This window comes from Balaenoptera acutorostrata, chromosome 11, assembly GCF_949987535.1.
Source record: "Balaenoptera acutorostrata chromosome 11, mBalAcu1.1, whole genome shotgun sequence".
Lineage (NCBI taxonomy): Eukaryota > Metazoa > Chordata > Mammalia > Artiodactyla > Balaenopteridae > Balaenoptera > Balaenoptera acutorostrata.
In genome coordinates, this window is record NC_080074.1 from 65509852 (window position 1) to 65524972 (window position 15121).

Sequence of the window (15121 nt, forward strand, 5' to 3'; positions counted from 1 at the left end):
TGACGTTATAAATATTGTTATTTAAAAAACAAAAACAAAACCAAAATGAAACACACATACACTGGGCCCCGGGGCTGGAGGAAGGAGTGGTGGTGCCCCAAGGACCCGGGCAGGCAGGAGCAGGTACTGATGCTAGAGGGTAAGGTCCCCACCCTCTGCCACCCAGGCTGTGTCCCCCAGCCTGTCACTCTTCCTGGGGGCCCCTTCTCACATTTTATCTACTGGCACCACCCACCCACGTGGCATTCACCACCAATCGCTGGTCTGGGGCTGAGGGCAAGGACCGCACTAGCTGTCCGGGAAGCTGGGAGGACCCTTGAACACCGCGAGCAGCCTTGGGAGGTGCTGGCGATGGTGTGCTGGGGTTGGGGCTACTTGAGGAAAAGCGGACACGGACCCAACTAAGGAAGAAGTCTGGGGCAGACAGCGAGGGTAAACTAGGCCACAGCCTCACACAGACCCGAGGCACGGTGCCTCATCAGGTCACTGGTGGTCATCCAGCTGCTGCAGGAGCGTCCGCCGCCGTCTTTCCAGCTCACCCTCGCTCAGCTCGCTTTCTGACGTGTCCCAGCCCGTCTGGTGGAGCAAAGGCACAGCTCACCCACAGCTTCCCCCCGAGGGCTGCCGAGGCCTGGGCACAGCGCTGACTGGGCTGGGGCCGGGTGCCTGCCTCTCACCTTCTCCTTCTTGATTCCAAAGCCTGCGGAGCGGTTAGGGAGCTCTGCCCGCCGGAGGTCCCTGTCCTTGTCCTGCTCTGGTTCTTTCTCATCACTCTCCTTGCCCGCTTTCTCCTCAGGGTCTGTCTCGCTCTCAGGACTGTTCTGTAAGAGCCCAGAGCCCGCCTCCTCAGTTCCTGTGGAGAACAGCCCAGGAGGCGGGTGAAGACATCTCATAAAATAGCAGGGCCTTGGACGGAAGTTCCTTCTCTACGCACCGACTTGTGTCTTCTCTTCTTAGTTCTCTTTTTTGGTTTCTTGACTTTCCGAAGGCCATGATCTGGAGACAGAAAAAGCCCCACTAAGTCCCATGGGAGAAGGGAGGCCTCATCCTTTTCTCTGCTCATTCTTCACAGACAGGGACCTGTCTGAGGAAGTCTCAGTCTGGTTTTCCTTCCTTCTCTCCGTTTCCTGCCTGGGCAGGGACAGGAAGTTCTCCTTACTCTCCGACAGGTGCAGCCCTCCCAATCCACTCTACCCTCAGAGGGTGGGGCTCCCCGAAGGCCTCCTCTTCAGCTCCCAACAGCTTACCTGATCCAAGGAGAAGGCGGGAGGATGGGGAACCCCGTCCCCCAAGGGCAGCACCCCCACTTTCAACAGAATCAAGTGAGGAAGAGGGCTCAGAGCCTGACTCCGAGGGGTTCCGCCGCCTCCGCCTGGGGGGCCGGAGAGATGGTGGGGGCAGCTCCTCATCTTCTGACTCAGAGCCCTGGGGAGATCGGCAGACACGTGTCAGCACAGAGGTTACCTGGGCTCCAGAGGCCCTCAAGTATGGGAACTGGGGACAGAGAGGAGAATCCAGGGCCAAAGGAATCCTCAAATCTTCCTCCAGGGGAGGTGATGTAGGGGAAAAGCAAGAAAAGTGGCTCTTATTTCCCCCAGACAATCCAGCCTCACCCCACATCCTTTCTACCCGCCAACTCACTGAGGGCGAGTGGGAACGCTTGCGATGGTGCTTCTTGCCCTTTCTGCCGTGTTTCCGGCCTTTGCTGTGGAGGTGCTGGCATTCAGTCTGGTGGAGGCAGAGGGAGGGGTGAGGAAGGTTAGCCCCAGGAAGGACCCTGCATTCTACAATACGGTTTTGCCTCCTCTTCTGAGGCTAGGGCCTTAGGTCTATCCAGGGTACCCTAAGACCTCCCCTTCCTTAGTTGTCCGGGAAAGGAGAGCCCTGGTGATAAGAGGTTACCGAGGCTTCTGTTAAGCTAGCCTCAGGTGTTCAAGAGCCTGGGGCAGGTGCAGAGGACGAGAAGCTCTGCCTCACCTCCAGTACCTGCAGGAACTCCCGGAAGAGCCGGATCCGCTCCGACTCCAGGGTGATCTGCTCAAAGGCTGAGTCGCACACAAAGCGCTCACGGACCTTGAACAGGAGAGCACTGCTGATCAGACCAGCCCCAGCACAGCATGGATGCCGCCATGAGCACAGGGCAGGGCTGGGGCAGAGGAAGGAAGGGAGCCGAAGCTGGCCCCGAGCTGTGCTATGACTGGGGTGGGTCCCCGGTGGTGGAGAAGCACCGCTGCCCTCAGGACTGAGGGGGTGGTGTTTGGTGCCAGGCTGCAGTCCTGACCTCTTCCCAGGCAGTGCCCAGCTCCACAGCAGGCACAGCCTGCCTCAGCATGCTTCGAAAGGCAGCTTCTCTGCGCCGCAGCCTTCGTGCCTCCTCCTTCTCCCGCTCTCTCTCCCGCGCCTCTGCTTTCTCCAGCAGCTGAGGGCAGACAGGACACAGAACAGCGTCACCCAGGAGGGTGGGCGCCCCGACTCACCCAGACATACCTTAAAAGGTGGGAAGTTGGAGCCTGGGCTCCTACTATCATTCCCTGAACTGGGGGGAGAGTCACACTGGGGCAGTGAGTGAAAAGGCATGGAACAAGAGTGAAGGACGAGTTCGAGAACGGAGCCCTGGCTACAGCCCCACCCCACGCGGCCCCTCACACTATTGAAAGTCAGCTTGATGTTGCCTGCATCCAGCGCAGCAGCCCTCTTGTCAAAGCTTATGACGTGGGCGAAGTCCTCAAAGGCTGTGTTCACCTCCACGCAGAAGCCCCGGTCCTGTGGGCACAGCAGCGCATGAAGCAGGGGGCACCACAGGCCTGAACCTGAAGCTGGCTGGCCTCCAGGGCAGGCAAGGGTCAGACTACAGGATGCTCAAGTAGCCCCCTCCCCCAGAAGGGATCCACAGGAACGGGATGCACTTGGAGACCAAGTCGTCCAAGTCCTCACCATCTGATAATTAAGACTCCCATGCCCACCCTTGGCTCGGTTGTCACAGGGAACTGGAGGCGGGGGTTGGATCACAGGGGCGGGTGTGCAGGGTGTGTGTGTTCCCTGTGTGATTGATGCCTGTGTTTCTCACAATTAATTCTTTGTCCCTTTGGCTTAAAGCTTGAGCCCCTGCTGGGTCCTCCTGCTGCTCAGTAAGTTCCTTGCATTCCAGCATCTGCAGGTCCCACCCATTGGCTGTATTTATTGAGTGCTTACTATGTACCAGGTACCATGCTGAGTGTTTCACACACACTATCTCATTTAATCCGCACGTATCTGAATTTAAGCACAAGTCCTAGTATCCTAATTTTATGCAGAAGAAGAAACCAAGGTTTGGAGGAACTAGAGCAATTGCCCAAGGTCTTCAGGGCTAATATACGGCTGAACGAGAATTCTACGTCAGGTCTTTCTAACAACAAAGCCCCTACTTTTCAGCACTACACCCACACAGATCACTTCATCCACGGGAAAAATAGAGGCCATCAGGTGTACAACTCCCAAAACACTATTAAAAACACCACACACAGACCTGACGCTGTGCTTCTCACCTAAGCCTCAAAACACCCCAGTGAAGCAGAGGCTTAGGAGAGTTCTCTCACTTGGCCCAAGATGACTCAGTGGAAAGCGGAGCCAATGGCGTGCGAGGTCTGGGGCACGGGCCCAGGTTCCCTCCCTCTCCCTCCACTCAGCTCGAACTTGCCCCGGCCTTCCTGCTGATGGCAGAGGTGCACTCTTCTTGCTTCTTCCAAGAGGATTTCCTCAACCCATGCTCTCCAGCCCTTCTCCTCAAACATACCAATCTCTCTCACTTAGGGAACTGCAAGCTTCAGTCTCACCTCTTCACTGGCTCCTTCCATCAAGTACACAGCTCACCTAACCTGGAACACCCTGCTCTCACCTTCCTCAAGCTAACAACCTCTGCTTCTTTCCCTTTGTTTCAAAATCTTTAAATGCAGCGCAAAGGAAAACAAACATTTGTTAAGCCTACTATAAGCAAGACACTCAAATGTTATTTAATTTCACGACCTTGCACGTGTATCACCCCCATTTTACAGATTAGGAAACTGAGGCTCAGAGACATTATATAACTTGCAGAGGTCTCAACCAATAAACAGCCAGGAGTTACCCAACTCTAAAGCCTGTGCTGCACTCACTCTGCCCTCTTCACGGACACTGCTCTCCTAGAGGTTGCTCACGTCCCAAGAGTCAACTCCAAGGACCCCTTCTTGTTCCCCACTCTTCTCGTCCTCTGTTCACTTCTTCAGTGCTCCCCTCTCCAGGGTCCCCTCCTGTCTCTGACCTCTTTTACCACCTCTCTTGCATATGCTTGTTCCCCTGAGACCTGCAGTTAGTCTTTTCAATCTACACTGTCCCTCGCAATCTCATTCCCTGCCTCTCTCCTGATTTTCAGACCCATACTAGACTGGATATTTCGCAGACACTTCAAATTCAGCAGATCCCAAGAGAATTCATTTCCTGGGAGCCCCCCCACCCTACTCCCATGGATCTCTCAGGCCCAGATCTTCTGTCTTTCAGCTATTCCAAGTCCAGGACTCTGCACTACCCTATGGGATGCGAGGTACCATCACAGTCTGCCTGGCTGGTAGATGGTCTCAGGGAGCCCTGGGTTCATCTGCCTTCCATAGGCAGGAGCCCAAAACGGGGAAGAGGAAGGAGGAATTGTCTAAAGAAGATTCTTTCTCAGAAGGTGTAGAGACACAGGACTCAGCAAGGATAGGACTCCCACAGGCCTGTCAGCAGTACCGGCCGCTCTGTGGCTAAAAGTTAAGAGTCCAATAAAATTTAGCTCTCCTTGGATTAGATATTTCTACTTTATATAATTATCCTATTTAAAATTTGGTACATGCTTTATTCCTCCCTGCCCCAGGTTGCTTTTGAGAATAATTCCAGAAGTGGAATTCCTATTTTCTCCAGCCCTGTTCTTCCTGCTTAATCCTTACCAATGGTGCCATCGATCCACTCCTGACATCTCCGACTCACTCCTTCCTTCCCTCAGTTTCACAGAAAAATCCGTCAATTCTACTTCTGCGTGACTCTAGCCTACTGGTTTTAAACTTTCTTTTTTAACAGCAGAAACATTTTTTTCCATAAAAATCTTATGCAGAACCTCGATGTATAAAAGAGAAACAAGCTGTGTTACACTTGAAAATAGAGGAAGGAGCATAAAGTGCCCCCCACTCCCCCACCCCCTCCAGCTTGTCCCAAGGCCCCTCTGAGGAGACCTAGGGAGTTTCAGAAACTACTGGAACATCACAGTTCTGCTCACTGGCCATCCCCACTGCCCCCGCCGAGCTCACTCCCACCTAGATCACTGCAGCAGCTCCTGCCTGGTCTCCCTACTCACCCCCCATGCTTCGAACCCTGCCTTGAGTCCATGCTGCCCGGATTTTTCTAGCAAATGGCCCCAACAGCAGGAAAGTGGTCTGGGGGTGAGTCAGAAGAGGATGACTCAAGCTCAGAATTTATCTTGATCACTGGTCACTAACACTTCTAGTATCCTGAGGCTTCGAGTCCTGTCCTCCTACCACGCCTATCCCTAAGCATACAAGCACTCTGGCTGCAAGCGCTGCTCTACACAACCACCTGGGCTTTTCCAAGACATCAGCTGATCACATCATTCCCAGCTCCCCATTACTTACAAGATAAAAATCCAAATTCCTTATTTTAGCATTCAAGGAATTTTACAGGCAGGGCTCTCCTTCCCAACTGGGGCATGTGGTTCCAGGGAAACAGAGGAAGCCACAGGACAATACGATACATCTTACCTAATGGTAAGTAATTTTAAAATATTAAGTTTATATTAACAGAGAAGTATTACGGTATTAAAATGCAACACCTGCATGAATTTTTAAGGCAAGACACAGGACTTTAAAGAAATGTGTGTGCAGTGGGACATTCCTCGCTTTATTCTCAGACCCTCTCCACCTCAGGTACCAAGTTACTCCCCTTGGTAATCAGGTGAAGTCTGAAGGAATACTCCCCATTTTTCAGATGAGGAAACATGCTCAGAAAGATTAAGTAATCTGCTCAAGGTCACATAATTTGTAAGTGGTTAAGCTGCACTTGTACCCCTGCAGTCTGCCTTCACAGTCTTGCTCCTAACCACTATTCACACTGCCCTCTCAAACCCATGAGAATGGTCTTCACTTCCACAAAGAAACATGCTTCTCTTTGTTATCTTTTTCTGAAACATGGGGCTCTCTTAGTCCATCACTCACTTTTCCCCCTTTGATAGACATGGATATTGAGAATTCTCCAACGTGCATGTGCGATAGGAAATGGCAGGTGAATTAGCTCCCACATCACGGAGGTGATAGGGAGGAGTGAGGATAGATAAGGAGGACAGGCCCCTTCTAAAAGGCAGTGGCATCTCAGCTCAAGTCCACTGAATGCCTCACAAAACCAGCCTAGTGCTGCTAGATAATCCAAATTTCCAAGAGACGCTGAAGATCCAGATTTTAATTGTAATCTCTTGATTTTAAAATGTTAGCATCAAATTCCAAATTTTTCTAAAACTCTGTACAGGCAGAAGGAACATATCTGTGGGCTACGAGTTTATGATTAGCTGTGCTTCTTGCTCCTCTTTGCTCCTGTGGTACCCTACGCCCAGGACCTCCACCCTCCTCCACCTACTCGTTCTTAGAGGTGCAGTTCAAATGGCAATTCTTTCCATTCTCTGTAGTAACACTTGCCCCTCTGTATAGCCATTGTCATGTCTATCTTCCTACTAGACCATGAGCTCCTTATGGGCAGAAACTGTATCTTATTCATTTGTGTGTCCCCAGCGCACAGTAAAGGATCACAGTAGCTATCTCCTAAACCGAGCTGCAATGCTCCCACAAAACAGGCCTTACTGGGGAGTTCTGTCCTGGAAGCTTGCCCTGCACCCAGCCTGCCTCCATCCACAGGCCCAGGCTTCCCTCACCTTAAGGATGTCCTTAATGATCTTCTTCTCATCATGGAATCGTGCCTTCAACTCCTCCACATAGAACTTGAATAAGTCCAGAGGGGTGGAGCCTGCGGGGAAGGGAGGGAGGGGGGCCTGGCGGGCGGCAGCTTCCCAAGGCTTGAGGGTGGGGTTGAGGACAGGACCAGGGAGTGGGAGTGCAGAGAGGCTGGCAGGGCAGAACGCCAGGCCAGAGGAGGGGGAGCCCGGCTGCCTTACCCGGCTGGCCCAGCATGTTGGCAAAGCGGACATCAGTGCTGACTGCTGGGTACAGCTCCATCCAGGTGGACATGGAGTGCAGCTGCCCTGTCTCGTGCAGCTCATCCAGGAAGGTCTAAGCAGGGAGAGGCCAGTTACAGGGAGAGTGAGAAAGGGAGGGAGGCAGAGCCAAAGACTGGGGAAGAAGACAAGAGCTGGCAGAGAGAGGCAGGGACAACCCAGACTGAGGAAATGCAGGCAAGAGGCAGAGATGAAGAGATACAGATGGGGAGGCAGAGAGCAATGTGAAAGCAGAGAGTGTAAAACAGAAGGGGACAGACTTAAAATGAAAATGAGCCGGACCGGGAGGCAAAGAAGCGGAAACTTGCCTGCAGCATTATCTTCCCATGACTTGGTTTCAACTTCCCAAATGTGTTACAGCCAAGTAACCCCCACCACTACCAACACCAATGCCACCTCCAAGCTGGGGGACAAGCTAGCTATGCCTGTCTGGCTCCCCAGTGAAGGGAAATAAACTTGGCCTAGCTGGCGAGCCATGCTTGTAGGGCGCTCTCTGCTGGCAGTTTCTGGGTGGTGCATACATCTAGTCTCCCTAGAGGAGCACAGCCCAAGGTTGAGGGGACACAGCGGGAGCAAAAGTGCAGGCACAGAGAGGCCTTGTGGAGCTGGGACAGGGCTGGGCATAGAGAAAGCAGTGGGACTGGCCGAGAGGAGGCAGGGCATGGGTGAAGAGGTGACGGTCTGGGGCAGAGCTGAGCTCTGATCCAGAGGGCGGCAAAGATACCTGAAAGGCCTCCCGGTTCTTGCGCTGCTGGCGCCGCTCCCGAAGCCGGGCCCTCTCCCGCTCCTCCTCCTCCTCCCTCTCCAAAGCACGGATGTGCTCCTCAAAGCAGATCAGCGCATCTTCCTTGTCCATGTCTAACCACAGGGAGGAGGCTCAGTGGGCACCGCACCAGCGCGACACCCTCTCAGACCCCGAACCCCCAGTGCTTCAAAGATGCTGCCCCTGTAGGTGTTGGGGACACCCAGGGTGGTGGGGTTAGGGGAGCAGGGGACTCTGCAGGAGAGGCTATTGGAATGATGGTTCTTGAGGAGGGTTCCTTGATTATATGAGAAAAAGTTAGAAGTGTTCAGCTCTTGTGAATTTGGTTACTAGAAGTCATCATACGAAAACAGTTATCTCAGGATCTGAGATTTTATTTTTTATGGGACTGGGAATCAATCAGGCTTTGATACAGCTTCAGAAGGTGAATATCTGAAGATACTGCCTGTGATGACAGGCCAACAGCAGCTTATTGCAACATGTGTGACCACTTAAGACCCACCCTACCAAGCAATTTAAGACCATATTCACATGAGCTACAAAAATCATCTCCAAGTCTTCTGATTCCTACCCCAGTGCTCTTCCTACAAGGACACACATTGTCCAGGTCAACAGTGGACCCTGGAGGGAGAAAGGAGGTGTCCTGAAGCATTCTGGGATCTCCAGAGTCCAGAGAGGTTCTGGACTAAGTGCTGGGGACTCCTAGACATCCAGGAGGGCAGGAGGTGCAGGGGAGTGGTTTGAGGCTGGTGCTGGGGGTCAGTGAGGAAAAGGGAAGGGACAGGAAGGAGTGGAGACCCAGGCTTACTCTGCAGCTGATGGTCCTGAGCAAAGCTGGGGTTATCCATGAGGTACTGCTGGGCCTGGGACCATGTGGTTTGGAAGTTGACGCTACTCATCCCATCCAGGATGCTCTTCAGGGCCTGGATGTTGCGGCGCCGGAGCTGCTTGGCCTGTTCCTAGGGAGCCACAGGGTCAGGGTGAGGCAGGGCAGGCCGGAGCTACTCAAGTGGGCCTGGGCAGAGGAACACCTGGGGAAAGGCAGGCAGCTTGGGGACTCTGGGATGGCCAGACTCGAGGCCTTCATGTCCCCGGAAAGGGGAAGGAAACAGGTTATAGACCAAACCCTCAGAGACCTTCCTGTCCTCCCACACCCAGAGCTGTAGGCCCAAAGCATAAATGCGGGATGTGTAAGTGCCACACCAGCTTCTGAGTAAGGAGCTGGGACCCTGGGGCAGCGAGAAGTGAATGGCTGGGTCCACAAGGAAGCAAAGACATGGAAGGTCTTAGATGAGACTGTGACTGATGGATCCAGCCCAGTGACTGTTACCTTCTCCTTCTTGGCCAGGAAGAAAAGGACATCATCATAAACCTCTTTTCGATCCCTCTCGGGGACCACAGCCCAGACCTCCAGCTCCCCAAAGGTCTGTTCTGCCCGCCTGTGGAGCATATGGGCTGTGAGTAGGCAGGCAGAGAACAGAGACTGGGCCCGCGGGTTCTCAGGGTTCCCAGGCCCCACCCCAGCCCGGCCCCCTGACCGGTAGCGGGTGGTGGAGGTCATGCGCTCATGCCGCTCCAAGAAATGCTGCAAGGTCTGCTTGGCCTCCTTGGCTTTTAGCCGGGCCTCTTCCTTCTCCTCCTTCTCCCGCTGCGCCTTGTAGGCATTGAATGCCTGCTTTTTCTCACTCAGTTTGGGCAAGGCACTGGGGTGGACAGGGTGGGAGTGGGATGGGGACAGAGGAGTCAGCCTGAACCACGCTGCACAGCCCACAAAGCAGGGTCATGGCACACTGGGGACAGGTCTCATAGAACTAACTGAGGTGTCCATGCATGGGCACAGCAGGCTGCAGGAGCTCCAAGGGCACAGGGAGGCAAGACAGGTAGGTCTCTGGGATGTGGGGAGGGGTAAGAAGCAGTGAGGGGACAAGACGGGGCTCTAAGACACTGCTAACACTGGTCCCTTTTGCTTTGGGGTTCTCAAGTTGCAGTCAGGCCCCTGCCCTATCCAGCCCCCTGTTTCCCCAATTAATTCAATTCAAATCAATTCAATTCAACAAGCATTTATTGAATGTCTCATGTCAGATCCCTTTCCCCTCCTTCTCCTGGAGGCTCTCCAGCTTCTCTTTCCCAGCACACTCACCAATCTATCACTCTCCTCACTCTGGCCCCCTTGGGGTTTCCTGGGGAATCCCTGGCTCAGCTGCCCCCATGAACAAGGTCTGGAGGGCCTGCCCAGACCTACCTGTAACGGGGGTCGGTGACCACCATCTTCATGGCCTGTTCCCACGAAGCATTGGAGGGGACAGCCTGGAATGGAGCAGGCAGGGGTCATGGGGCCTGCCCATCTCTTGCCCCCTCCAGGCCTACCCTGGGAGCCCCACTCTCAGCACCTTATCCCTCAGCAGCTCCTTGAAGGCCTGCTTTGCCTTCTCCCGATTGCTCCAACTGAGGCCAGACCTCTCCGGTTCTGGCTTTGATTCCTCTTCCTCCTGCTGTGGTGGCTGATGCTGTCCAGCAGAACTGGGGGGCAAAGGGGACTCAGCCACAGTGACCCCCAGTCCCTATAGCTTTCAGTGCCCTGCGTGATCAGGACACTCCCCCTTGCTCCCCAGGGAAGCCATTTTCTGCTCCTCAGAGGTCATGCCCAGATCTTCACACCCTTCCCGAGAAACCTGGCAGAGGTCAAAGGTTGAACCCAGCTGGGAGCCTGAGGCCAGCGTCTGGAATGCCATGGGGGGCAGCCCTCACCTGCTGGGGCCCTCCTCCGGCTGCTGCAGGAACCCCTGCTCCAGGGGCTGGGCAGCCTCTGACACATCGCAATCTTCACTCCCACCTGGCTCAGGTTCTAGGAGGCCCGTGGGCACCAAGGTGGGGCCAGGCGGCACAGGTGGGGGGTCAGGCTGTGGCTGAGGAGGCTGAGGCTGTAGTGTCCGTGGCTGCTGCCGTTTCCTGCAGGTGAGCCGGAAGGGCAGTGTCCAGTAGAGCAGGGACAGAGGTGGTCAGGGGCTGGCTGGTCTTTCTATCCTGTGAAGGACTGGGGCCAGAGCAGACCACTCCACAAGGAGACTGAGAGCTGGCTCTTCCTCCCACAGAGTAGGGATCATGGGGAGAGGCCACTCCCACCCCTTAGGTGGTCCCAGGTACGGGTGGATAGGTAGGCAAGGTGGTCAAGTCACTCACCCTGCAGCCTCTTGTTTGACTAGAGCTGCAACAGGAAAGGATAACATGGTTATAGGGTAGCAAGGGCCACACCCAGAGCCCCTGCCTGGGCCCACCCCCTCCTCACCCTCCAGGTCATCCAGGTCCTTGGGCCGGGTCCAGCGGGACTCCTTACTCTGGTTGTTATAGTAGTAAGGTTTGCCTGTGTCCGACTTGTACTCTTTCCAGGGACACTGGGATAGCAGGAGCTGTAAGAGGATGGGCCAGGGAACATCAGTGGGCTGGGCATACCTTCCAGCCACAGTTGGGGGAGCTAAGGGGACCCAGTGAGTAGGGGACACAGGAGTGTTTAGCGACCACCTGGCCTGGCTCATCATGGGGGAAGGTGGACTTCCTGTGATCCTAGGGAGGTCGGGGAATGGTCAGGAATCGCGGGTTCAGAGGAACCACGTGTATGGTTAGAGACTCAGGGGAAGCCAAGGACGTGGAAAGGTCAGGGCAGCTGAAAGGAAGGGACAGAAAGCCCCACTCAGGACCTCTGCCTTGGACTTGAGCACGCTGGGCTTCTCCCACACGGACTGCTTGTCGTCAGCATTGTAGTAGTAGATGCGCCCATCAGGGGCCACATGCTCACTCCACAGGGCCCTCTGGGGGAGGGGAGGGTGCACAGAATGGTGGTCAAGGCCCCTTTCCCAAAGCTTCTTCTCCTCACCCCAAAAATTTAACGATTAGCACCCCTTTTCAGCCTTTCTACCCAGAGACCCCTGAGCTGAAAGAACTCACCGGAGGGCCCGTCCCAGCCACAGCAGCTGGAAAAGAAGCCAAAGGAAACATATTAAGTCCTTTCTCCAACCCCTATCTGATCCCCATCTATTCCTCCCTTATTCCATCCCCAGTAAATATCCCCTGGTCCCATCAACATCCCAGGATCCCTGGCATCCCAACAGGCATGATCCGGGGTGGGCTCTAGTCCATGGTCCCCTCTACCCCCCAACCTCCGAGCCTGGGGGGAACAGACCCCCAGAAGACTCACAGCTGGCGGTGTCCGCACCTGGAGCCGTCTGCCGAAGAAAGAGGGGGAAGGGTTGGGGCCAAGCCCAGTGGCCCCCAAGACCCAGGCCATGGGGGATGAAGAAGCAGGCCAGGCCAGGATCCAAGTATCCTGCTCCCAGGGATCTCTGCTCCCTAACAGGCTTCCCCTGCCCTCTGGGGCCATGGCTCTAGACCCCAGAGGGAAATTGCACAGCAGCTCCTTTCTTCGTTTTCAAGTGAGAGTATTTTGTTGAGTAAACCTCCATGGCCCATCTTTTCCACAGCGAATACCAAAGGCCACATCCTACCCAGACTCTGCTACACTGAACAACAGCATAAGAAGGCACAGAGAGACCCCCAGGTACTGCTGCTTCCTCCAGAGACACAGAAGATGAAGACGAAATTGAATTCAAGTGTCCACAGTGCTAACTCTGTGAGGGTAAGCAGTGTCTGGCATGAGTGTGTTTCCTTAAGGGAGCTGGGTATAGCAGAGGGAGTAAAAAGAGAGAATGTATGTGGCTTTGGGGAAGAGTGAGAAACTAGAAGAGCTGAGTACATGGCTGGACTGGAGAGGAGGACTCAGTGTGGGGAGTGCAGCTGGGCCGAGGGTGGATGCGATGAGAAGAGGGAAAGAATGGAAGCCATGTCCCTGTTCTCCAAGTCAGGCCCACTGGGCTGCAGGGCAGAACCTACTTCCTGTCCCCCAGTGCTTACCGCTGCGGTGACGGGCACCGCTGGCATCAGCATTCCTGGCATCATGGGTGGTACCATTCCTGGTATCTATGGATACAAAGAAGACAAAAACCAGCTACCGAGGTGAAGGTAAGCACAGGCTGTGAAGGGTCCTGAGAGATCCTGTCGGGGCTGTGACCCTCACATGGGCACCTCCGCAGGCAATCCCCAGGCTCTGGGATCTTAGCTGAGCCTCAGAGTGTCCTCCAGCCATTCAGCAGACAAATCCACCTGGGCCTGGCCCCACGTTCCCTCCCTCCCCACCCCAGCTTCTCAAGTCCAGATATCCACTCTCACCTCTACCCGCAGCTAAAATGACAAGGGTTTTCTGAGGCCCTGGTACAGGGGAGAGGATTACCTGTGTGAGTGGTGGTGGCGCCCCTATTGGTGGAAGCATTGGGGGCATGATGCCAGGTGGCATGGGGGGGATGGCCGGTGGTCTCTGACTCATCGGGGGGAGCCCCATTGGAGGAAAAGGTGGGGGGATTCCTGGAGGAGGCATCTGAAAATGAGGAAAGGAAGAGATCCTGAGCAGAGAAGACACTGCTTTGCACCTGTCAGGAAAGAGCCACTCGGCTCCCACCCCAACCCTCCACCCTGGCTCTGAGATAATTCCAAGGTTTCGGTTTGAGAGGCATGAAACCACCTCCCTCCTCACCACTGAGACTGATAACAGGGGGTCCCTCTGGGTATAACAGGAAGCACGCAGCTTCTTGAGGCAGGGAAGGGAGAGGGAAAACGGAGGCAGAACTGCCACCAGACTGCAACTGGAAGGCTCCACTGCTTCAATGACTGTCCCCAAAGAGGCCTTTCAGATGCAGGGCCAGAGGCAGGTGTCCAGTCCCAAATCCCCCAGTCCCCTGCCTCCTACCTCTTTTTCCCAAGTTTGGTGACCACCAGTTGCTATTCCAGCCTTACTTTTTTGTATAAAGAATACAGACAAGGGGAATTCCCTGACAATCCAGTGGTTGGGACTCGGCACTTTCACTGCTGAGGGTGCGGGTTCAATCCCTGGTCGGGGAACTGAGATCCCACAAGCCGTGAGGCACGGCCAAAAAAAAAAAAAGAATATAGACAAGGAGCAGTGAAAGAGAAAGACAGCCCCACCCTGCCCTCACACTAAAAGGGTCTTTTCCCATCCACTTCTCCTTTCCCCAGCCCCTGTGTGTCCCAAGGACAAAAAGACAAAGGGAGAACTGTCAACTTTATGGACTGAGAGCTTAAAAGCAGCTCCTCCCACCCGGATGCCCAAGCAAAACCATCCCTCATCCAAGGGCAACAGAAGGGGGCATTACACAAAAACCATACTGGCGATGCAGCAGTGCTAGGGACTAGGGAGTTGGGGGTGCAGGCTGGAAAAGCCAAGCCCAGGGAAAGACATAAAACTTACGAAGGGTGGTGGCATCATGGGGGGCCCCGGTGGGAAGGGGGCAGGCGCTGCTGGGGGCCGGGGACCAGAATCGGGAACCGACTGTTGAGGGAGAGAAAAGTCATAGGACCCAGGATGGGCAAAGAGATGGGCTTTTGCAGAAGGGAAGCAGAGGGGTGAGGATGAAAAAGGAGCAAAAGTTCAGAGGAAGGGTCTCCAAGCCCATCTTCCTGCCCGCCCCCAGCTCTGAGCCCTGGGTAGCTCTGCTCTCTCTTCTGCTAGCTCAGAGCCAGCTGGCTGAGCTCCTTCAATGTCATCTTTATTTTGGAAGTTTCCACTTTGCCAAAGCCAAGAAAAGATGGAGGAGGCTCTACTACAGGCACAGATGGGCTCTTCCCAAGGCTTTTCACCCACCCTCCTGCCTGTGGGCAAGGCTGTGCTTCCCTTAAACCAGGCAAACAGAGGTCTCTCATTCCCAAAGTACTCAGGGAGGAAGTGGCCTCTTTTCCTGTTCGCCTACCTGAATTCACCCAGTACAGAGACTCAACCCAAAGGTCTCTAAACATAGTCACTAGTCCTTCCTAAGTACTAGTTTCCCTAACTCTCCTCTCTTTACTACCAGCCCCCTCCCCTAATTGGCCTCATCTTTAGTCACTCACTCACTCTGATATCTTCCATTCCCATTCCCTCCCTCTTCTCTTTAGCTTTACTCCCCAGCCCCCCCACTCAGTGGCCATCACCTCCCCTACAGATTCTGAGCTCACGTCCCAGTGCATGAAGCTTTGAACAGCCTAGGTCTCCCTATCCTACACCTAATGGCTAGCCACATCACCCCACTTAGTTC

General features: G+C 54.5%; 1 protein-coding gene across 8 annotated transcripts in view; it reads right to left on the minus strand.

Annotated features, from left to right (window-relative positions):
* Positions 1-15121, minus strand: part of PRPF40B (pre-mRNA processing factor 40 homolog B) — a 20596-nt gene continuing 5475 nt past the window's right edge. For 2 of the 8 annotated variants that reach the window (XM_057556096.1, XM_057556103.1), the window contains exons 2-26: positions 14299-14379; positions 13267-13410; positions 12891-12956; positions 12178-12205; positions 11928-11953; positions 11681-11791; positions 11272-11392; positions 11166-11190; positions 10734-10934; positions 10376-10505; positions 10228-10292; positions 9524-9688; positions 9316-9424; positions 8794-8944; positions 7947-8080; positions 7163-7277; positions 6923-7014; positions 2647-2763; positions 2282-2419; positions 1978-2073; positions 1642-1728; positions 1248-1425; positions 935-996; positions 678-821; positions 1-576 (exon numbers count right to left, since the gene is read on the minus strand). In XM_057556096.1, coding sequence (XP_057412079.1) covers positions 484-576; positions 678-821; positions 935-996; positions 1248-1425; positions 1642-1728; positions 1978-2073; positions 2282-2419; positions 2647-2763; positions 6923-7014; positions 7163-7277; positions 7947-8080; positions 8794-8944; positions 9316-9424; positions 9524-9688; positions 10228-10292; positions 10376-10505; positions 10734-10934; positions 11166-11190; positions 11272-11392; positions 11681-11791; positions 11928-11953; positions 12178-12205; positions 12891-12956; positions 13267-13410; positions 14299-14379 — 2679 coding nt within the window. In that variant the 3' untranslated portion in view covers positions 1-483. The remainder of the gene's footprint in view (positions 577-677; positions 822-934; positions 997-1247; positions 1426-1641; positions 1729-1977; positions 2074-2281; positions 2420-2646; positions 2764-6922; positions 7015-7162; positions 7278-7946; positions 8081-8793; positions 8945-9315; positions 9425-9523; positions 9689-10227; positions 10293-10375; positions 10506-10733; positions 10935-11165; positions 11191-11271; positions 11393-11680; positions 11792-11927; positions 11954-12177; positions 12206-12890; positions 12957-13266; positions 13411-14298; positions 14380-15121) is intronic. The other 6 variants (XM_057556098.1, XM_057556097.1, XM_057556099.1 and 3 more) reach the window with 6 other exon arrangements.